At 36.1% G+C, this 25,295-nt stretch overlaps 1 protein-coding gene across 3 annotated transcripts in view; it reads left to right on the top strand.

Moving 5' to 3' along the window:
* LOC139960648 (BAR/IMD domain-containing adapter protein 2-like) overlaps positions 1-25,295 on the top strand; it is an 86,103-nt gene that overhangs the window by 45,841 nt on the left and 14,967 nt on the right. For 2 of the 3 annotated variants that reach the window (XM_071959186.1, XM_071959188.1), the window contains exons 6-9: positions 1,832-1,987; positions 12,480-12,566; positions 18,429-18,524; positions 19,560-19,664. In XM_071959186.1, the coding sequence (XP_071815287.1) occupies positions 1,832-1,987; positions 12,480-12,566; positions 18,429-18,524; positions 19,560-19,664 (444 nt within the window). The remainder of the gene's footprint in view (positions 1-1,831; positions 1,988-12,479; positions 12,567-18,428; positions 18,525-19,559; positions 19,665-25,295) is intronic. The other variant, XM_071959189.1, reaches the window with a different exon arrangement.

Consider the following 25,295-nt stretch of genomic DNA (forward strand, 5'->3'; position numbering starts at 1 on the left):
TATCGAGTCGGTCTATAGAATCACTATGGATTCAGCCTGAAGAGTTAGTCTAGAACTAGTCTTTAGACTTAAGAGCTATGAGTCTGGATTCAGTCTGTGAAGTCAGTATGAAATTAGTGTATAGAGTCAGGATGGATTCAGCCTAAAGAGTTAGTCTAGAACCAGTCTTTAGAGTCCTGAGTCTGGAGTCAGTATGGAATTAGTGTATAGAGTCAGGATTGATTTAGCCCAAAGGTTTAGTCTGGAACCAGTCTTTAGAGCCATGAGTCTAGATTCAGTCTGTGGAATCAGTATGGAATTAGTGTATAGAGTCAGGATTGATTCAGTCTCAAGGATTAGTCTGAAACCAGTCTTTAGAGCCATGAGTCTGGATTCAGTCTGTGAAGTCAGTATATAGAATTAGTGTATAGAGTGAGGATGGATTCAGCCTAAATGTTTAGTCTGGAACTAGTCTTTAGAATCATGAGTCTGGATTCAGTCTGTGGAGTCAGTATGGAATTAGTGTATAGATTCAGGATGGATTCAGCCTAAAGGTTTAGTCTGAAACCAGTCTTTAGAGCCATGAGTCTGGATTCAGTCTGTGAAGTCAGTATGGAATTAGTGTATAGAGTCAGGATGGATTTAGCCTAAAGAGTTAGTCTAGAATCAGTCTTTAGAGCCATGAGTCTGGATTCAGTCTGTGGAGTCAGTATGGAATGTGTATAGATTCAGGATGGATTCAGCCTAAAGGTTTAGTCTGGAACCAGTCTGTAGAGCCATGAGTCTGAATTCAGTCTGTGGAGTCGGTATGGAATTAGTGTATAGAGTCAGTATCGAGTCAGTCTATAGAGTCAGTATGGATTCAGTCTGTGTAGTCAGTATGTAGTCAGTCTATAGAGTCAGTATGGATTCAGTCTGTGTAGCTAGTATGTAGTCAGTCTGTTGAGTCATATGGATTAAATCTGTACAGTCTGTACAGTCAGGCAGTTTGAGTCTGTCTATAGTCAGTATCGATTCAGTCTATAGATTAGTTCCATGTAGTTACTTTAGGCTATACAGAGGCAGTTTGGCGTCAGTATATTTAGTTACTATTGAATCAGTCTTCACTAGCTCTGTAGCGTCAGTATGGAGTCTGTGTATTGAGTTACTATTGAATCAGTCTGTACTAGCTCTGTAGAGTCAGTATGGAGTCTGTCTATAGTCAGTATCGATTCAGTCTATAGATTAGTTCCATGTAGTTACTTACAGAGTCAGTATGGAGTCAGTATATTTAGTTACTATTGAATCAGTCTGTACTAGCTCTGTAGAGTCAGTATGGAGTCAGTCTATGGAGTTACTATTGAATCAGTCTTCACTATAGCTCTATAGAGTCAGTATGGAGTCAGTGTATGGAGTCACTATCGAATCAGTCTGCACTAGCTCTGTAGAGTCAGTATGGAGTCAGTGAATGGAGTCTATTACAGATCGCCAGTCCAGACTGTACGAATCCAATTGGGTTAACACTGACACACATATTTCTGTCATTTCAACTATGTTATTTTAAGTTTACTCTCTGACAAAATATTGGAATTTATATATACACTTAGGTAATTGACATTATCTGAGACATTTTTACACATTTATCAGTTTGGCTCAACTATGTGAATTGGGCAAGTTAAATCCAATTACTACCTCATGATAATGCAGAGTAGACCCTTCAGTGTGAATGAATACCTGGATACGAACACATATATCAGAACATCTCTATCTGAACGTCGGATAATATTCTTCCTAGCTCTCTCCGATGAATTACGTCCAGTGCGGGGAAACGCCCATTTCTTAATGTGTCTCTCTTTTTCCTCGATCAAAACAGGCTGTCGAGAAACGCAGGAGCGAGGTGAAGAAGCTACAGAAGAAAACTCAGAAGAATCACAGCGAGAAATATTTAGAGAAAGAACAGAAGAGCCTGGATGACTTACATCAACTCTCCAAGCAGTTACTCAGTTTCAGATCACAAAGTCTCAGAGAGGTGGGTATATTACTGCTGTACATATCACGTGTTAAAGCTGGGTTTCGCGTCGAATTTACCACAACGCTGGTGTAACAGTGGTTACTCCAAAGTTAAATGAAAGATTGATTAGGTACCTTAAAAGCATAATCTGTTAGTTAATTTGGCCCACAAAAAAATAATTAAAGGTGACTATATAGATATGAAAATCATCGGTTTTGCAAATTGGAAAACAAATAGATAAATACGTTTGAAAAGTGTGGGGATACGTAACTTCTATTAGATTAAATGCACTTGCTCATTACAACCAAATGTACATGCATGAGCAACCAAAATACTCTCTTAGTCAATTTATAGAGAACCAGACATTTGTCAAAATTATGCAAATTTATGCAAATTAAAGTTACAAGTCAATCCAAGGTATGTATACAGCTTTCATTATGTTAAATAAGATATGACTGTATAGCTTGCCAATTATGATTCAATCATCATCTGAAAACTAGCCAAATTTCATTTCAAAATCAATTGAGTTAATTAACGGTCTGAATTGTTAAAAAAAAATACAGTTTCCTGGGCGACAAATTATCGAGAACCAATGCTCATCAACTTTATGAAAAAGGAAAAAATCAAGAAGGTTCCTCATAGCGTGATCAATCGAAATTTAATACTTGGTAGTACAGGTTTGATAAAAATTTTGCACGGAATTTTGCAAATCGCGCACTTTCAAGTTTCTCTGGATTGGAATTTCCATATTCACGACTTGCTGTGAACTGGCCTGTAAATTATCTCATTTTCTTTATCTACGGTGATAATGTGGCTAGCATGTTTTTCACCCTTCAAGTACAATTATGCTCTCTCTGCCATAGATTTATGTGGCAATTACATTTTAATGCAAATGTTAGAATTGCCTTGAGGCCGAAGCAGCCCAAAATATAAAATAAGTTAATGACACAGATTCAAGGAGCGACAGGGTAATATAACAGCTACGAAAGGTTTAAAGAGAGAGACCTAGAACAAACCTTGCGCACTATTTATAAGACATACATATTTAACCTCTCAGATGAATGTTGAATATATCAGTTTGGGTCTATAACAATATAACTGATTTCATAAAGGAAGTTCAGATTATAAATTCACACTAGCTTTCTGGGGCTTTTTTTGTCCAAAGATGTGAATATATTAGCAACATTTGACCATGATGTATTTTAGAATGCTGGCAAAAGTTTAAGGTAATACAGAGATGGTAGTTAGTAGTGTTAAGTAAATGTACCAAGATGGATACTAAACCATAAAAATAGTAACAAATGTGCTGTATAGGAATTCTTGTTCAGTACACTTGTTGAGTAAGTGCATGGCTGGAGATCCTCCATAAGTTCTAACACTGTTAACCTCATGCATTTGTTTGAATCAATTGAATGTTTTGATTATTTGATACTTGGATCTATTAGTTTGTTAACGTTGCCAGGTGCCTCAGGTTTGGAATATTGTAGATATATATACCTTAACCTGGAATAATGAGGGTAACGAGGGTAAAACGAGGGTAAAACCTTGAATCTAATGGATGCAATCGTAAGAGCAGACAGTAATTCTGTCAGTAGAGAAATTACCCACTGAGAGTTTGTGGTAGAAATACTGACCTGGGCTTTTTAACGTTTCATCGAAAGAAAATAGGGTTCCGTCAATTTAAATATAAATGTGGCTGTGATGAAGGTAAGTGTTATTCATTTCATTTGCTACCCAGAAAAGTTCCATCAATAGATACATTCTTGGATCGAAATGTTCCTACACAAAGCTGGTTACCATTGACAACAGCGTAAAATGTAACACAACATCTAGCAAGATCTCATCATTTACAGACACAAAGACAATGTCAGCTTAAAAGTAATTTAATCGATTTACACTAGTAGTGTATGGTTCCTGCAGTGTTATATAGATGTAGTTTCATGTAGCAATTTTTACAGCTTTTTTACCGCTTTTCGCCTCCAAAAGCGATACTTGAGAAGTTTAAGACTCTCACCCCTTCGGAACCTCTTTAATTTGCGCATAATTACATTATCGCTGGAGGGAGTTGACGGTAGCAGGCTGTGTTAAACGAGACCATTAGAATTGAATTCCGAGTCCCTGTGAATTTAATGGAAGGTGGAAAACGGGGACGAGAAGTTTCAGTCTATTTTGAAATTCTTTTGTGGTGAGTCTTTCGGTGGTGGCAGTTAAAACAAAAAAAGACTTCCAGACTAATGGAGAGATTACCTGGTGTGAAGATAAGAAAAGACGAAGAAGAAGGAACAAAAAAAGAAGAAAAAATGAAGAAAAACAGAATTATTTTAGGCCTGGCATACACAGATCTAGATGATAACTGTTATCTATAGGCAAATTTGAAATGATCACAGGGAAGTAGCAACTGACTGTTGAAACAGTGTCGTAGAACTCCTCAAGCATTTTTCTCTTAAAGGGTTGAATTTCAAAATATTAAAAGGAAAAAGAAAGAATTTTGGAGAGTCTGAGAGGGAGAGACGAAAATGCTTTTGTCAGGACAAAGACATTTCTAATATGATTCATCTTGAGGACGGTAAAACTGTTTTTAATATTTTTTTTTAAGGAAGTTTGCAGAAATCTTTCTGAATCTCTTTTATTTTCGAGAGGATATCTCGATGCTGGAAAGGAAATGAGAAGGTGATGAATTTCTTCTGTGTTTAACAAAGATTAAAAAATGTTGATATTGAATTGTATACAAATTCGATGGAGAAGAAAATAACTAACAACTTCCTTTCTTTATGGTGTGCCAATTATGATAAATATTGTTAAATCTTAACATAGTCTTGGAGTGCCGGAAACTGACTAAAAACTAATAGCTGTCTCAGATATTCCATCATTCGAGGGTTTGTTAGAACCTTAGTAGTGTTGTGATGCTGGCCTTTTGAGATAATCGGCGATGTGAGAAAATGTCGATTATCTTGTATGTGTAGCATGAACAGGAGAACCCAATCCTCTGTGCTGATATAAATTTGTTTGACCAGAGTAACAAAAGAGGAGACTACGTGACTATACTCCCAAAAAAGTCCTCATTTTAAGAAGTAAAATTTTGCAGATAAATATTGTTCTGTACATTGGGATGGTATACTGAGGAGGGAGGAAGAGGGCAGCAGACTGATAACATTAAGTCTGTTACTTGTAGCATATGACTTGTACTCACTTTGCATTGGTATTCATATATACCAAGGGATTTCTACTTGTACTTTTACTCTTGCTGTATCTTATACTCATGAACTTCTAGTCTGCTGGGCAATGAATGGTTGCCAAGGAAACTTGTAGGCTACTGTGCTATTATTAAAAGGTTAGAGTCTAGCTTTTTTACCAAAGTACATTATAAGGCAGAATGGAAGATATTGCAAGGTTATTATTCATATCTCCTATACCGTGTCTGTATGATGTAATTTAGACAGTTCATTGTACAGAGTTAAAAAGGTCATAATATTATAATGAATGACTGGTGTTAATGTCCCTTACTAGAACACAACATCAAGTGAAGTGGATCAAATCCAGTATGTATACGCTCTATTTCATCTGACAGCATAGGACAGGTTTTACAGGCCTCTGTAGGGAAATAACTTAATGGACCAAACTCGGTGATTATCACAGGTGTCTCTCCTACTCGTCAGGTAGGAGTTGAGTGGTGTGTGAACATTTAACATAGTTGATTAAAAATTATCAGTTTGTAGGAAGTTTAAATATGGTGTTAAATTAAATGAAAATGGAACTATACAACCTGATGAGACACTCTTGCAGGTTTTTTTTCACCATTTATGACCAGTAGTTATATTGTATATAGTGATTCTGCTGTGGCCGAGACAAGATTATAGTATCTTTACCATTAACTGCAGTTTAAAACATGCAAATTTATGCAATATGGAAAGGTCTTAAGTTGAAATTATTCATGACCAGTATTAGTAGTTTGTCTGATTCTGCTGTGGCCAAGACAAGTTTATAGTATTACTGTTTAAAACATGCAAATTTATGCAAATATGGGAAGGTTTTAAGTTGAAATTATTTTTGTCACTTTCTAAAGATTGATCATAAATTATACTAGTATAGACTTCTGAATAACTACTAAGAATTGAATTTGTCTTTGCTTTATATGGCTGTGCTATGATGAGGTGTTGTTTTTGTTCCAATTAATTATATGGAAAACAAAGGAACATCTGGTGCAAGAAATTGTAGGCCATAATTAATGAGTCATTCCCTCGGTGAAAGGTGGTCGTCTTCTCGAGAGAATCCGTGACAGGTCATATTACAAGAAGGTCTGCTTTAATTTTCTCCCCCGGAGTGACGTGAAAACGGGAACTGTCGGTCACGCTGTAGAGAAATCTGAGGCGAGTTTTATGATGGTTCTTCAAAAATTTATCCGTGTCTGTTAATTCACTTGAGTATAATGTTGCTTACTCATTCTATGTTTTCTGGATGCATGAGGACAGATAAGGGGTTGTTGTATTCATATAGTGGTACAGTGTAGAATATTGCAGCAGCTTGTTGCTATGCTACATGTAGTTGTTATGCTACATGTAGTTGATGAAGTCAGAGGTTTGATAAATATCTTGAGATTATTACTGCAGGCTGTGCTACATATATGCCGTTTATCTTTTGATCAGTTTTTGATGAGTCATAAGTTTGGCTACTGAGGAGAAACCATCTTATAGATTTTGTTACTAAATGATAATTTTTCAGAATATACACATAATTTCCAAATAGTCTTGTCGTCAATATTTGGTCCCAGAATTTTAGCATTCTAATATTGCATAAAAATGTCTCCTAGAAGTTTGAATGAAATAGACTTGAAAATAAATCCCAGATTTTCTTACACGATTAAATGCCTCATTGAAGGCAAATTCTAACGTAGGGTGGAAAACTACTTCAAATTCAGTTTGAAGTTTTCGCATGCATGAGTGATCATTGTTTGATGATGTAGCATATTATTTGGGACAATCCCAATGACTTTTGAAATGTGATTAAATGTATTTTACATTCTCTGATTAATCTCAGAACTTGTGAATGTCTCCCCATCTTCCCTGAGGTTCGATCTGTGAGTTTCATCGATCCTGCAGAAATGTTTCCTCAGGATACATCCTTCAAAAGTCTACCAGTTATTTCCATAAATTAGCAAATGGCTCGAATTGAAACAGTTTTGGTGTCTTGGCCTTTACGCCAACATTAATTCAATGCGTTAACTTTATTCCTCTCTTACCTAACTCCAATACATATGTACACTGATCGATCTACCAAGCCCATGATTCGACCTAGCTTATGAATTGGAAACATTCTTGTCCTGCGTGCCCCAATGACCCTCTCCATAAGTTCACTGTCTTCTCCCTTTCAAAGCTATCTACCATTCAGAGAACTACACACGTGTTTGCATAGCCTGAATTTCCATCCACAAGTTGAATCTGTAATGTTTTCTGCGTAATTCTATAGTAACATTAATTACAAGGACAGCGAGAGAGAGATAGAGACTGAGTCGCTCTCTTGGTGATTTGGATTGATTCAGGAAAATTATAAGTCTTTGTAATTACTTTGTCTGTTCAAATTTATTGCACCACAATGACTAATTCCTGATGCATCTAACTTGTGTACTAAGTCAGCTAGGTCATCTTAAGGGGATTGACTGATGGAAGCTAGACAAACACTAAAGTACATACTGTATATTTTCACGGGGAATAATCTAGGACTGGAATTTATAATATAACAGTTTTGAAGGTTGTGAATGTTCCTTTACAAAATGCTATAGGTCCTATCTACAAAAAATGTTATATCTGTTCAATTGTATATCAATGTGACCATATAGCATGTTGCATAGCATATTGTGATACCGGATAAATTATTCACTGATGCAGCAGTATGTGGGCATTGTAGCTGCAGTATGTGGGCATTGTAGCTGCAGTATGTGGGCAGTGTAGCTGCAGTACGTGGGCAGTGTAGCTGCCGTACGTGGGCATTATAGCTGCAGTATGTGGTCATTACAGCTGCAGTATGTGGGCATTGTAGCTGTAGTATGTGGGCATTGTAGCTGCAGTATGTGGGCATTGTAGCTGCAGTATGTGGGCATTGTAGCTGCAGTACGTGGTCAGTGTAGCTGCAGTACGTGGGCATTGTAGCTGCAGTACGTGGGCATTGCAGCTGCAGTACGTGGGCATTGCAGCTGCAGTACGTGGGCATTGCAGCTGCAGTACGTGGGCATTGCAGCTGCAGTACGTGGGTATTGCAGCTGCAGTACGTGGGCATTGCAGCTGCAGTACGTGGGCATTGCAGCTGCAGTACGTGGGCATTGCAGCTGCAGTACGTGGGCATTGCAGCTGCAGTACGTGGGCATTGCAGCTGCAGTACGTGGGCATTGCAGCTGCAGTACGTGGGCATTGTAGCTGCAGTATGTGGGCATTGTAGCTATAGAATGTGGGCAGTGTAGCTGCATAATGTGGGCATTATAGCTGCAGTACGTGGGCATTGCAGCTGCAGTACGTGGGCATTATAGCTGCAGTATGTGGGCATATATCAAATGAATCTTGCAGAACAACAAGAGACTATGATCATATTAGTTGTCTTTGTCCCATGGCTTTCATCGATGATTATTTTTATTTCAGCTGGCTTGTATAAATACATATTTGCACATCAGCTTGTCATTTTATGATGACCTCGTCAGTCCTATAATTATGAAGAATAAATGTCAACAATTATTCAAATGATTTACAACGTCAAAAGCTTTGACGAAATATTGTCAACAATTTTGACGAAAAAGGTCTTCCTCACAAAATTCAGGGGATTAATGTTTAACTGAAAATTTACAAACCTCCTCCCGTCATAGATGACAAAACATTTGAAGAACTGGACATGACTAGTAGTTGCCAAATGGATAATGAATACTGACATTAATTATTTATTTCTGAGAAGTTTAACTACAGTAGCAGGTATCAGTTGATTGTGTATGTAATTTAGCTGTGTATAATTGGCTATTTGTATATTTAAACATCTGTATATATAAATAAAACTGCTTGAATTCATATCATTGAAGGAATCGAACAGCCATATCCTGCTAAGTTTGTTAATACTATATAGCACTTCATTATGGAGGTTTACACGCAACAATAACAATCAAAGCTGTTTAACTATCTAAGATGCAGACAGTTGTTTTGTGTTTAACCTCATCACCGTGAACTTTCAAGACATTAGTTTCCTTCCACTCTTCATACCAGTATATATATATCACATATACGTATACTGTGTGTAGAAGTTCTTCGTTAACGTTTGGCCCGCTGCATACGTATATGTATACACACACAAACATGGGGGAACAGTATTTTAGTCGCAAGCGTCCAGCTGCGTATATCGGTGTCGGTAGATCAGACCAATAAAGGTGACCTAACCCACCGTTATTTCCTGAATACAGACGTCTCTTTTCCTGAATTGTTGCCTCCTATTCGAAAACCAGGATGAACTTTCTCAAGTTTATAGACTGTTTAAAATGTATACCACTAGTTCCACAGTCGTCCCCAGTTTAACCGATTCAGTGACAATGACTTTCAGAGGTATCGGAATCGTTGAAAAACTCAGAAATCAATCATTTCCTTTTTGATCGTTGGCACCAGACTCACTGGCATGAAGTTAATCTGCAGAATATCCATTCTGTCTTTGCTTTGTCTAATTACCGACACACTATTGTGTGTTCTGTTCTAACGAGCTACATTGATGATACAATTGTTTCAGTCTTTTTCGTTGTTGTAGATTTATTATGACTCTAACTTTGATGAGGACAAATAGTTGGCTTGCTTGCAGATCTCGGTGACACTCTGTGAATGTAATTATTTTAAAATAATAATGTTGGCAGTCAAACAGATCCAGGGGGAAGGGGAGGGGGAAGGATTTGTTCATGACAGCTATCTGTATCACATAGACTTATGATGATGGTAGGGTTTGTGTCTCCTGGCTGGGGTGATGTGAGATTTGGGGGAAGGGGGAGGGGTTCATGACAGGTATCTCTATCACATAGATTAATAATGATGGAAGGGTTTGTGTCTCCTGGCTGGGGTGACGTGAGATGAGGGGGAGGGGGAGGAGTTCATGACAGGTATCTCTATCACATAGATTAATAATGATGGAAGGGTTTGTGTCTCCTGGCTGGGGTGATGTGAGATTTGGGGGAGGGAGAGGGGGAGGAGTTCATGACAGGTATCTCTATCACATAGATTAATAATGATGGAAGGGTTTGTGTCTCCTGGCTGGGGTGATGTGAGATTTAGGGGAGGGGGAGGGGGGAGGAGTTCATGACAGGTATCTCTATCACATACACCAATAATGATGGTTGGTTTGTGTCTACTTTAAAGCAGCATTTTGCGTTGGGTCGCTTTTTTCCACTTTTTTAACATGTGCATCGATTTTTTTACATGTATCAATCATAAAACAGCAATCTAAGATACCATCCAAGTTTCACCCTGCCAAGAGCGTTAATTAGCGAGTAATTAACGATTTATGTCGATAAATGAGAAGAGTGTCCTCGACAAATTTCACAGTTAAAATTAATCGCATACAATTCCGCCAAACCCACTAGTTTGAATTCAACCAATCAGAGATGCAGGTTTAGTTATGAGCCGTTGCTAAAAATAGATTCAAGACTTCGCGTTGGTTGTACCAGGGAGTTGTTATGCAACTCCCTGGTACAACTGCCATATAGACTGTACACAAATCAAGCGTGGTGTTATATTACGTATCTGTCAATGACGTTCGCAGTGTTTAAATATTCATATTATGGGCGAGGTTTATTGGGTTCCCAACGGAAAATATCTTGGAGAACAACAAAGTTGAAAGTTGCAATTTTTTCGACTTTTATGCCACCATTTGAAGTAAAATATAAATAGATTAGCTAGTTATGTATGTCGTTATGGCAAAGTGGAATCAGTGAGGTTGAGAAAAATCATAGAAAAGGACGCAAGATGCTGCTTTAACATAGTGAATAAAAAATTCGACTTTGCCTTTTATCTGTTAGGCCGCAATATGGTCACTTTGTTAGTGTTATTTTCTGTTTTATAAATTAAAACTAAGTTAAAAACAACCAGCTATTTTGCCTTTTTTAGTTTATCCTATCAAAATGACAGTAATGTATCATCGTTTTTACAGACATTTTTTAAATCATTTTTATTATGTTTTGATTGGAAGTTAAAGGGTTAAATGTACCGCCTATCCTTTGTAGCACTCAGGTGGAAACATGACGCAAAACAGGTAAATATTGGCCGGTTCATGGTGAACTGCCATAGTTTCGATAATAGGTTTGACAGGAAGAGGTAACCACTGGTAAAAAAAAAGGAAAAAACAAAAAACACACAGTTGTTTCATCTTGATTTATATGTTTTTATTTGTTTGAAACAATATACTCTCATCAGTGAAGTAGATGCATGCACTATTACTGTAGCTGGTCTAACAGGTCGAACACAATTAAAGACCATAAAATTAAAATTTTCTGAGTTGCATATTGAGTACAATTAATATCAAGATCAGCACAACATTGAATGTGCGATTTGTAATACTTTTACACAGTGTCAAAATGAAAAGCTGCAGTGCCCACACTGCGTGTCGAACTAGAGCGCAAAAGATGTTATGTCCAGCTACGCAGCCGGGCTGCAGGATAGCTGCAGCCCTTGCATCTTGACATGGTGTCGAATTATAATGCTGCATTTGTTCAGATAGTTGAATTGTAGAATGTGGTGGCCAATTGGCTAAGGCGTCGGACTCGTGATCAAAGGATTGCTGGTTCGATTCCTGCCTAGTTCATGACGTTGTGTCCTTGGGCAAGATGCTTTATCTCAATTGCCTCTCTCCACACAGGGGTTAAATGGGTACCTGTGAGGTAACTTGTCATTGGGCACAGTATATAACTGCTGCCGACTGGAGGGATGGTCTCTGGGACAGGTTATCATTGACCAGGGGTAATATAACGTCTGTAAAGCGCTTTGAGACCTATCGCTGGTATAAAGCGCTATATAAAAAAGCAAATATTATTTAATATTAATTGAATTTATTGTACACAATCGGAAATTTGGCTTACACAGGTCGTAAATGGAAAAAAAAGAAAAGCAATAGTATAAGTATCAATAGACTGTGATACACATACAGTAATACAAACATATATATACAGCAAGTCCTACAAATAAGAAACTTATCTTCTCACATGTGAATTAAATATATGGATAGAATTAAGCACAAATGAGTATCTGTAGCAGGCCCTTATTGTACGTGGTGGGCATAAACGCAGTCCAGAGCGGTTGTAAATGTAGTGCTCAAACAAGGGGTGTGTTGGGTCTTGCATGATTTGTTTCACTTTATTGCAGACCCTCTCATGATACAAGCACACTAACGAAGGTAAGTGAACACCGATTACCCGCTTAGTTCCTTATCATTTAAACCAACATCTTTAAAATACAAATGATAACTGATGCTTAAACCTCTCCTTGCTCTCCGTTTCTTTTCCGTGATATAGGCATGGTGCGAGCAGAGGAAGAGGTATGGCTACGTGGTGGAGAGGTACTGTGCCAGCATCAAGACCGAAGCTGCCTTCTATGGAAAGGTGCGGTGGTGGGACACTAATAATGTCTTTTCATTTTATATTTATGCTTTTCAGACTTTATTTCTCCGGAAAAATGCCGCTCCTATCATTCTGCTATTGCTCGCATAATTACCTCTGACTTCTCAATTAACCTAATTAAACAAGTTTCATTACGAGTAAATTTTCTTTATTTTCCTAGGTTTTCACCTTTTTAAACATAGAAACTACTACCTATTAGCTCCACATTAAATTTGGAGCATAACAGTAAACTTCTTTCCCCAAATTTGGGTGTTTTCCCTTTTACAATATGCGTGAAGAAAATCTGTTTTCAAATTTGGAAAAATGTCACAGAATAGGAGTTCAATTAGTATTCTTATATAGGTAGAAAAAATAATTGGAAATATTGTTATTGGTATTATTATAAGAAATTTCTCCAGAAGATAGGAAATGATATTGAACCAACTGATTTAGTTTTTTGATTACTGATCATGTGTTGCACTTCCAACCAAATCTGCGATGAAGTACAATTTTCAAGACAGAATGCCGTGAACTCATTCCCCCCCCCCCCCTTCAAGATTCATCCACCCTAACCAGTTGTCCCAAAGGATAATTCAAACAGATCTTGAATCCTAAGATGGTACATAGACCTGCTATGAAACTATTGTAAGGCTGGTCTAATTGTCTTCCAAAAATGGATATTCTCAAGGATTTAAAGTTTATGAAATGAAGGTGCCTTACCACCTATCAGTGTTAATCTAAGTTCCAGTACATATTATCCACTACTGAGGGCTATATTTTATTTTTGTAAAGATCAAATACAGTTCAAGGGATTGGTTTCCAACTTGAAGATGACATGTCATTTATCTGCTCCAAATCCAATTTTATGAGGAGGGAGGTTCTTCATTTTACATCAGAACTTTCGAAAAATTTTGAGGGAATAGTTCAATGACCACACTTACTTTAACAATAGTTCGTCAATAGTTTAACAATAGTTCGTCATTCCTCAAGGATATAAAGTTTAAAATTTAAAGTAGTGTGAAAGTCGTGTAATGTATATAATGTAAATAAATCACTTAATAATGCGCCAAAAATCCAGTGCCGAAGGCTTGTTCGAAGGCACAGTCGAGAGCTTAAAGATGAAAGTATCTATATATAATACATCCACGGTTCAAATTTTCATTCAAGTCCTGTTAGTACAAGAAGATGTATTACTACGTTTCAAACGTACTGTCATCCGCTCTAGACTGAGTATCAAGATGAAATCAAATCTAAGTTACCAGTATTCAATATGATTGTGGTAAACAATAATCATCACTAAATTATTTTACGTGGACAAAAAAATTATCTCCAGAGGATAAAAATGTCAAGTAATGAAGCAGTCTTCTATGCTAACTAACTTCATGGCAACAAATAAACTGCTTTAATTTCAGTTAAAAAATAGTCATCGTGCGAATGTCAGTATCGACATCAATAAACTTTGAAAATGAAATGAAACGATCATAAATGAGGCAGACGTAATGATGCTGTTCAAAAGTAAGTCACTTTGAAATGAAACAGAACCTTAAACATCATTTAAGACAGATAGGATTTCAAGGAAGCATGAAAGGAAAAGGAAAAGGAAAAGTGAGCAGAGAGTCGTGCTACTGCAAAACGGAAGGACATAAAAGGAAGATTTATTTTATTATTCACAAAGAAAGACACCATTGTTGTTTGTCATATCATATCGTACACATAACGTAGCAAAACCTGTCCAGTCAGGGATCTTGTATGTCAGTAGCAATACTATTAATAATGCAATAACACCAGTCCTATAATATTGCAACCCACACTGAAGTCTAGTATTGCTGGACAGACCACCCTTTAATCATGCGGGGAGGTGTGGGGGAGGGGGTCAGAGGGAGGGGGTATGTGCTAAAGTTACAACCTTGAAGTGGTAGTCGTATTGTATCATTCTGGCCTCATAAAATAGAACACAAAGCCAAGGATCATCATTGACTTATATGACAAAGATCTTAGTGAAGATCGAACAACTCTCCCAGACAGCTAAGAGAAACCCGGTTCCATTTGGGGGGAGAGACATATCCTAGTCGTGTCCGGGAAGTGTCATTTTGTAAATCTGTGATATCATAATGTCACTAGGATCTCAATGCTTTTACTTTCTCTTGGCTCTTTGCTTTTCTTATTTTCAAGTTAGAAATGTCAACAGTGTCAACACTTTAACTGATGCAACCATTAGGTCATATTAAGAGGTGCAATCTCTTAGATTGAGCATTTGAAGAAAAAAAAAAACATCTCCATGACAGAAAATAAAGATTTGTAGCAAATCAGGAAATACGTGAATAATTGAAGCAGTTATGGTTGCGATGATGTCATATTTAGACTTGAACTAGTTTTCAGCCCTGTCTGTGATAAAAAAAACTTGACATATTCCAAATGCTGGGAACGGGTTTGTGTCTCCTTAAGTAGTGCAGATCTAAATTTATACTATAATACCCCAAGGCTTCCAAGTTGGTTAAATGAAAGGAGAATTTGGACAAAACTTTTAAAATGGTATTAGGCTTTAAACACAAAGCTCATTCCAACTTCTTCTGGAAGAAGGCAAAAGAAATCAGCTTTGGTCCTGGACTATTTAAACAGCGCAGAAGTGTTTGGTATAGAGTAAATATGGTGGGAATTTGAGAACAGGTATTATGAAGTTTTAGTTTTTAACTAAATGAAAAGCAACAAGAATTAAGCTAAGCATGGTATATACTGTATATATGCCTGGGTATAAATTAGCACTAAGTGAAATATATACCCACATCCACTACAGAAGCAATCTGCACAACACAAGACTACCTAATTAGATTCACAACATCCAAAACATACCTCCTTAGCAATGGGACATCACTCAAAACATGCAAATTACTGAGTGAATATTCAAAGTATTCTAATTAGCATAAACTAGAACATAAAGATCAGATACATTTTAATCAAAAATGCTGTCTTTTAACTGGCAATTTTCCTACTCCTATTTCAGTACTTTTCACAGACCAGTTTTATATAATAATACAAATTGAGATGCGTTTTAGCGTGTGGATGGATAACTGGATGTAACATTATCCAAAACGAATCCTCTTTTATTACAGAAGAGGTTTTAAATTTCTTTAAAAGGTTAATGGAAACCTGTGATGTTCAGTCAAGCAGTTAATTTCAAAGTTACATCCAAGTGGCCATTGCCATAGTAACCAGTGTTGAAACTGTTACCTGTAATATTGAAATGAAGGTGCCTTTCCACCTATCAGTGTTAATTTAAGTTCCAGTACATATTATCCACTGCTGATGGGCTATTTTTATTTTGTAAAGATCAAATTTAATTCAAGGATTGGTTTCCAACTTGAAGATGACATGTCATTTATCTGCTCCAAATCCAATTTGATTTGGAGGGAGGTTCTTCATTTTACATCAGAACTTTCTAAAAAAATATTTGAGGGTATAGTTCAACGGCCACACTTACTTAAACAATAGTCAAATAAGTTTGAAACAGACTCTCGGTTTCTATGGAAACCAATCGTACTGTTTGTCCTTGTTTTTTCCTGTGACCTACTTTATTTAACATATATACATAATTTGAATAAACAAGGAACCAATGATAGGCCTGCTGAGAGTGGAAAGTAAGGACTTTGCAAAATGATGTCATCAAAACATTTTAATGTACTGGAATTGTTTTTTTAATTTCTGCCGAAAAATTTCCATGACTAGGTATATATATATATATATATACATATTTATATATATAAATTTCTCCGTAATATCATACAACGAACCCACATGAGTTGGCATAACGGCTAACAGTGTATTGCTTCACCTACTGATATGTTTTTATACATCTATCATACACATTTGACTTTTCTTCATAATCATACAACCGACAGTCGATCTCACTGGTTTTAAACCCACATAGTTCACATCTAATTTTTTTGTCAGAATATCGGATGAAAATGTTGAGCTAGCAAGTTTTAACTCCCTATGTGTGACGACAACGACATGTACATTAGTCATAACCTGTGTGCACAACATGCCTTAGTATTAATTACCACTTGATAGGGTGGCAGCTGCTTTATCTCTCTCCCATCCCATCAAAAGTACTTCCATCTTTTACTAAAGAGCTGGGTTTGAATTGCTTCCTTTGCAGTCAATGTTTCTACCCTCCTTTTTTAACCAGAACCTGCAGCTGTATAGCTTTTAGATATGATTACTACCTGCTTTTCCATGTATTTAACTCTCATCTTTAAAAGACATTATCTAAAGATTCCTCTGTTTAAGCAGTCTGTGGGTTTGCTAATTAATGGTGGAGATTTAACAGCCGTACCAAAGTGTATAGCCATTAATACACTGCCTTTGATTTCCTGGTGAACAATGCCAAGTTACTTTTTAGTTACAAGTAGATGCATAAAGAAATCAGAGTTGAAGCATTTGACTGTTTCTATTTTTAAAAAAAAACAACAAAGAAACAAGACAAAATAATTGTATAAAGCAACAATGAGAAAGATTCTTTACTTTGTATGGTGCGCATGGTGACAATTTCACCAGTTGAAACTGTATATATGGGAAGAACTGAGACAATTTAAAATGTACCGTGTCGATTGTGAAATAATTTTAAATATAATAAAAATATAAAAAAAATATATATATATATATATATATATATATATATATATATATATATAATATATATATATAATAAAAAAACTCACATTGACAACAATAAACAGCAGAAATGTTTAACCTCAGAAATATGTGTCAGAACATTTAACATAACACTGAAAATTGAGTCAGAAATTTGGATGGAAATATTTCTCTCATGTTATGTACAGTATGTATTATAGACAGCTTTTAGAATAGCCTATATCCTTTCGTCTCTAGTCTTAATGATAGCAATTGTAACTTTCCAAATAAATTACTCACTGAATTCTCAACTGTTTTGTGTTGGAAGTAAATATACGTCATTACATTTATATGGAAAACTGGACTTAATATTTATCTATATGTCGAGACTGGAGGCATGTAGAATTTGTTGTGTTATTATGTCATCGTGAAATGAAACCATCTTCTTTAAGCCAATATTTGTGGTCTTATGCAACAGTGACTTAATGAATGCAATCAGCCAAAGGTTATTAAGAGGAAAACTTTCAATTTAAAATCATCTTTGAGCGTCACATGATCTAATGTAGGAGGCCTTGTCGGTATGAACTGATGCCTCACAAATGTGTTAATGTATGTGGAAAGTGTTGTGCCTAGTTCAAATTATTGTTATTGGAAAACCATTGACCATGTGTATAGAAACGATGTTATGGTTATAGGAAAACCATTTGACCATGTGTATAGAAACGTCTGTTAAAATAGTGTATTTACCTTTTAAGCAGGAAACTGTCGTGCAAACAGTGAACAAAGGTTAACTGTCAACTTTGTGTGCTCAGATTGTGTTTGTATATATGTATAGATCTACTGTATGTATAGTAATTTTTAACATTAGGTCTACCAAAAAAATATAAAATAAACACAATCAAAGGTTGGCAATTCTCAGAAATCTGCTACAACCTTCAAGCTGGACTATCAGCATAAAATTATCTTTCTTATCGTCAAACATGACAGATTAAGATACTACATCTTCTGTTCCTGTTTCAGAATTTAATAAATTGATGATTTTGGGGCAGATTATACACATGTATTTTGAAAATGGTGTACCTCAGTTAAGTATAACATGTCATGGGCAAATTCCGTTTAATAATCAGGTTCATCAAAGCCTTGATGGAAATGGCATTTTCTGTTATCTGTGCTCGAGAACATTCTGCTATCTGATATCAGCAGCTTACAGATAATTTTTTTCCCCTCTCTCGGTAGGCGCAAAGTGTCCTTCAGTATCGTTTACCCAAGTGGTCCGAGAGTTGTGAGAAGCCCTACAAGCTTCCAGAGGAATGCGAGGAAATGCTGAGCATGGTAAGATTTTTGAAAAGATGTTGTTCTGTTCTCTGGGGGTAGTGGCAGCCCCCAAGCACAACCTCTTTCGTACTGGAAACTCCTGCACCCTTTCCCACTACCAAATCTAGCACAGTCAGGCCCATATTTTCAACATCATGCTGAAAGAATAATAAATAGTCGGCTTTAACTTTCTAGAGTAGTAAAATTCATCCAGGGATATCACATCATACCGCAGGTGCATTTGGAATTCTTCAATTCACTTTTAGGTTCTCAGTTTGGAGAGAACTGTTGTGCACATCACTCAGTGTAGACTTTATACTGAAAATCACAAAAAGGTTTAGATTTCATCTTTGATGACAACAAAATTTTAAGGCTGCTAAAGAATTGCTACAAAATTTCCAAAAGGAGTTTTTGGTCCTAACTCTTGAAGTGTAATATTTGGATATTGCGGTGTGAAGAATTAAACATTGGCATACCTTTATATAGTAAAAAGTAAACTGCTATGAGGTTGGCCAGGCAAGATGTGGGAAATTACTATGCCCAATTTGTCTTTGTTTTTCTAGCAAATTTGTAGAATCAAAACTGAATTGCAATGTTTGTTGTTTCGAATTGGTTATGGGGATATAAAACTAGAATGTGAAGCTCAAGTGAAAGATCAGCTTTAGTTCAAACTTCCTGTCAATCAGAAACAAACAGGAAAAGAAAGGAGAAATTGCATGAGCCATAGCAGCAACTTTTTATTTTGTGAGTATAGGTTATTACCATGAGTACAAAAAGATATATATTATCATCAATTACCTTTACAACCAATTGGAGAGAAACCTATATTTTTGATGTCAGGTTTTGTGTGGTAAACAAACTGTGATTAATGGAAATCTCTCCCACAGTCATATTGCAACATTCAGTACCAGTTTTAAGAACCGCTTATGGAGATGTCCCTTTTTTCAGATGAATTTTTCTTTTCTTCAGACAAGCCACCACCAAGGTTTTCTCTATAATGATAACAACTTGGTCAACACTCTTTTGCACACTTTACCTTTTTATATATTGTAGAACTTCTCTGGCCCATTAGAAAGCCCTTTGCACATGGAACTTCGCAATTCTATGAAGATGATTGCCAAAGGCAAAGAGGATAGCAGCGGCTCAGAGAAGTCTCAGGTATAAGATGGAAAAAGAAAGAAATGCGAAACTTGAACTTACTCAAGTCTGCTCACCTGCCATTTGTTCTTCTGTTCAATCATGTCATTTGCCTGCAATGTCTCACACACATGTTTTTTCTTGCACCTTGACTGGAAACACCCTTCTTCACCTTTATTACTTACTTTTCTTTCTTCCTTTCTCTATATTCTTGATCGGCATTTGTCATTCCTTTCTATTCTCTTTTGCTACTTTCTTTGTTTCTGGTTGTTTCATTGTCTTGTAACCTCTGAGATGATACCCAAAAAATGTTGAAAAAAAGTTTGCTTTGAATGATAATCCATTTGGTTTTCTTTCTTTCTTTTTTTCCCCTGAATATTCAGTGCTTCCTTGTCACCGTTTTAATCGTCAAGTTTAATACAAAAGTGTGCTTCAGCTCCGCCCCCCTTTTGTTTACATTTCAGTACTCATTTGCTAACAAGGCGGAATAATTATCAAGTCACTTTGCTTAATCATTTTTCAAGAGGAAGTTGGGAAAACTTTTGGGTTAAATGCCAACAACTGCTTGTACACTACTTCACTGTATTCATGGTACTCAAATTTTTAGTTAATAATTATCTTTCATAAGTAATGTGAAGATTGTCCTTCTTACAAAGACATACCTTGATGTTTTATGGTTTTATATTTTCTGACCATTGCCAATTATTTAAGTTTAATAACCACTTTAATAAAACAAATATCACAAATATCACTAAAAGGTGACCAGACATCCTCAATTTCCAGGTTGGAAAGTTGGAAAAAAGAACTTGAAACGTAAAATCGGATTGTATGCAAGTACAAACATAAAGACAACCGAAATAATTGAAATATTCCATAGCCTGTAATTCACATGGAATTCAGCCATGTCCCTACCCAAGACTATACTTTCATCTTCTCTGTATAAATGGATACTAGCCTAAAACCAACTGGTTGATATCAATGGCAAAGTCCACTAAAAAATCTTCAACAATTCAGAACTTTCTGAGATTCTCCCTAATCTTTATAAGTTAGCAGGAAATGATAATCAGTATATTAGCTTGATATTTCAAGTTCTGCCTTCTTTGCATGGCAATATCTTCTGTCAAGAAAATTCTTGCAAACAAACTTCTCTGATACTGGTTAGTATCACAATGGATCTGGACCCCTAGAATGACAGATTATGACACTGTCTGATAGTTTGTTGCCTAACATTCAGCCTACCATACATGCATAGCACATGTAACACAGCCTAGCCTTATTTTGACACTGCTAAGGTAGCTGCCTAACAACGTTTACACTTTAACACTCTGCCTGGTGCAGCCAATACAGCAATATGTCTTCATGTTTGTTTGCTGGGGAGAGCTAACCAGCTTGCAATTCAAATACAAATAAGTATAATGCAATTCAGTGATCTCTCAACATAAGAGTGAAATTGTCAAGTGATTTTAAAGTTCTCGAAAGTTCTATGAGATAACATGCGCCATTGTCAGATGTTTTTGTGAAAAATGATCTAATTTTAACATCAGGAAGCATTTTTTATTTGATTGTTCTTAGGAAGTACTGACATTTTAAAAGTGCTGTATGCATGGTTCACAAATATTTGTCTGTTATTTTTGGTTTCACTTGTTATATTATATAAGTGTCACTTGGTGGCTGAATTTATTTTTGAAGGATGTTTTAATTTCCAAAAGCAGTGTGTGTGCAGCTCAAGGGTCTTCCATAATGAAAGGTCTTGATCAACATTCCTTTTCATCTACATGGATGAACTTTGATCTTGTTAAATCCACGGATCTCTACCTGTTTTCAAACTGTGTAACACATATAAGTCTCACGTTACGACATTCTGACCGTTACGCGGTTCGTGAACTATATCCACACATAAGTACATGTCGTTCAATTTCAGTAAGGGATCTTCCTCCTAGTTACAACTATTTTGACTAACCCGCTCTTCATAATATACATCCCGAATGGTTATTGAATATAGTCAAGCTTGCAAAGTTTTGACATTTTTTTGCATCTTTTGACAGTTGTCATAATTTCCGTGTTCTGTAATTGTTGATCTGAGAGTTGCTGATCTTATTTTCAGGGCGAAGGAATCTTTCTTCTCACAATTTGTTGTTGTCTTGATCCTGATTTTGTACAAATTTCACAAAAGTTGGAATCTTTAAAAGATATTAAGTATCAACATTCTTCATTTGCAAAAAAATATCCATAGAAAACCTTCATGTCTGTAAAAGATTTATGTAAATGCATTTTTCTCTGGATATATCCTTTAGATTTATGCTTAATTGTAATAATAAAGGTAGCAATAAAAAAAAGAAGTATTTGTCATGCATTTGTCAGAGATAGAGTGTGACAATTCGTACTGATTAAACATTCTTAAATCAAAAATTCTGATCAAAAATATCTTACTTATTAATAAATCCATTAAACATACTTTTGTCATTCGTGGCAGCTAAACAAATAGACTATTGGGGAATAATAGCTTCTGGTGTGGTCTCTGGGTTAATCTGATATATGAGGCAATGAAACTCTGTATGTATACGTCAAGAAGCACTGTCTGCAGTGTGGCTGAGGATGTGCATATGGCTTATAACATGGTACTGCCCTCAGTTTCATCGTTCGGATGAGGTGTATTAATTTTACAGATCTCTAGAATATGTCAATCCAAAACTTATCATGATGAATCTGTCTCACAGTGTTCGGTATTACTCTGCATTCATTTCCATGCATGGTTAAGGAGCCATACGATGAGTCATTTCTATAGTTTCAGTCGAGTGGCTCATAAAGCGATTGACCACCTGTGGTCTCCAGTCCAGGCATGGCTTTAGCCTTTTGTTTCACGGGGTTCTTCAGTATCATATCCCTTGAAAACTTCCTGTACTAAAAATGTGTTATCAACAGGCCGTTTTTAACGTGATCAAATAATTCTGTTTCCTGTTAATTCAAAATGACCTTTGTGCCTTCCTAGATTGATCTTGACCTAACTTCTGGACATTGTGAAATAGCAAAACAGATGCACCAGGAAAAGGAAATCCTTTGTGTCATATTTATAGCTTTGCATTCAACCATATCTATAGCATTTAAAGGACAAACTTGGGAGACAAAAAACAACGAAGACATTTAGAAAAGTATAAAATGAATCTTTTAGAGACATGTTACCAGAATAAAGAAGGCCTTTGTCCTCTTTTAGTGGGCTTCATTGACCTCTTCTTCCTCACTCTACAGCATATTTCTGATATAAATATTCTGTCCTGCATCAGATGCAGTGACAACTAGAAAGAGTTATACATGAAACAGACTTTCATAATTATTGTCAAATAGCTCACACCTACCCCCCAGCCCCCACCCCCCCCCTTAATTATCATTCCACAACACAAGGTATCTATTATAAACCCTTTGGTAGAATACCATGAATATTTGAGAATATAGATATTGTTTATACCACGATGGTGTAAATATCCCTCGATCATCAATGTTACATGTAGGTTTGTGTATGTACCCCTTACAGTTCCCACGTCTCTTCTTAAACATTCCCATCTACATCACATAATAATCAACTTGTCTTAAATCTGTCGAGATTAATTTCACTTTCGATCATCGGAAAAAAATAAAAGCCAATATAATTCCTATTAATAGCAAGAAATGATTATTTCCACATGTTAAGCACAGCTTGAAATCATTGGTCGGTTCATCATTGACCTAAACCTGAATCAGGGAGAGTTTAGAGTCCAGATGCTTTTAATAATTCCTTTTATATTTGACATGCCTTTTAGACTTAGTTTTCCTGACAACATTTCAAAAATAGTTTCGTATTAAAGACAATTGATTATAGTTGGACAATTTGTTGTCTTTATAGTGTAGTATTCTTTCATAAAAGTGACAGTATATCTCCGTGGCAGCCAAACCATTCTTGACCTTAACGTAAAATAGAGTATGCTATACTTTGGTTTTAAACCATTGGTAGAATTCACAACAAATCAACACATCTGAAGGTGTACCTAGATGTTCCCTTTAACAAATGTGGAAATATAGTTAAAACCAGTCAACGCATGCTTACCTACACCTGCAGCCATTTTGTCAGTGATCGAATATATCCTCTTTTTCTACTGAGGTGGTATTCATGGTTTACCCCAACGTGTGCCAAAAATCTGATCCTATCAGTACACCTTGGTATTTCTGGTGAATGTTTTTCGCTCATTCAAAGGTTTTGTTCGTTTTGAAAGCTTGTTTTTTTCATCGATAACTTCTAACCTTTCTCTCCTTGTTTGATCTGGCTTTAGTCCTTTCCGTTTGCCCCCCACATCCCTTTCTGCATCATTCTCCTTTCTGGACTCTGGGTCACCACTATCATTGTTCATTTACTGTTCTTGGTTACTTCAGCATGTCATCTGATCTTTGTTACTCACATGTCCATTGTGATGTTATCAACCATTGTGTCAATGCATGAAAATGAATCAACTGTCAACTCCTGGAGATGGTGGTTTCATTTCTCGGTCTAGAGGTCCATAGGTTACCAGGAATTGCCCATGTTCCTTTCTATTTCACCTGTGAAAGTCCTTCAGTCAACACCAGTCCTCTCTTTTCTACACCATCAGTAGTTTTATTTTGTAGTCTTCAACAGCCAATTATAAAAAAAAAGTTGGGTGCAGATAAAGCACCGGACCATTAATATTTTCAGCTGACGTATGTTACTCAAATTATGGTATGGTACCATTAAAGCCATCAGGGTGTGGATCTCTGGACCTAGGAAGCCCCTGCTTAAATCTGCAGGGAGAATTTACAAATCCCCCCACCCAAATTCTCCCCCCCCCCCCTTCTACCAAGCTTTCGACCCTGTGCATGTCACTGATATATAAGACAAGGTTTTTTCACAAGGTTTTTCAATATTTCATTGCTAGAACACCTGTCATAGCAGTACAAATACATTTAAATGAAAATTTATAAAATGACACAATTTTTAACTTCAGCATACAATATTTGAAAAAAACTGGACAAGTCTGTTATTGAATACCATAAAAAAGAATATTAAAAAAGTTAATGCAAAAATCTGTCTGGAGTTTGGTGTAGAGGAACTTTAAAACACACCTTATCATAAAAAACTTAGGTTGTTTGTACGCTGTTGTGCATGAGACAATGTCAACAGCTTTATTAAACTCCTTTAAAACACCTATTCCAAACAGAAATGTCCAAACACTCCTGTCTTCCTCATCTTTGAAGCAAGTTTTGTAAGATTATACGGAATTGGAGCAACAAATCATGGTTATTCATGATGATAACTTTCAAAAGAGTTCACAATATAGGTTAATATAAAACAGAGAAATAATAGGGCAGTAGCTTTCATAAAAAATATAACCATTGTCCCAAATGGAAAGGTGTTCTTTGATGACATGGTCCTTAAAAATATGCCGGTCCAAAAGAACAAATATATTTATTCATGACATATCATCAAGGGATTAAGAATTAATTTAATTAGTTTTCAAAGGAGAATTGACAGCTCAGTGTCTTTAAACTTTCCCAGTGATGAAAGCTTACACCATACCCACAACAATATTAGCAATTAAAATTCTGTTTCATTATCTTTGAGACAAAGTATATATCTAGCCAATCCGCATCATGTTTATTAATGAAAAT

Source organism: Apostichopus japonicus, chromosome 19, assembly GCF_037975245.1.
Source record: "Apostichopus japonicus isolate 1M-3 chromosome 19, ASM3797524v1, whole genome shotgun sequence".
Taxonomy (NCBI): domain Eukaryota; kingdom Metazoa; phylum Echinodermata; class Holothuroidea; order Aspidochirotida; family Stichopodidae; genus Apostichopus; species Apostichopus japonicus.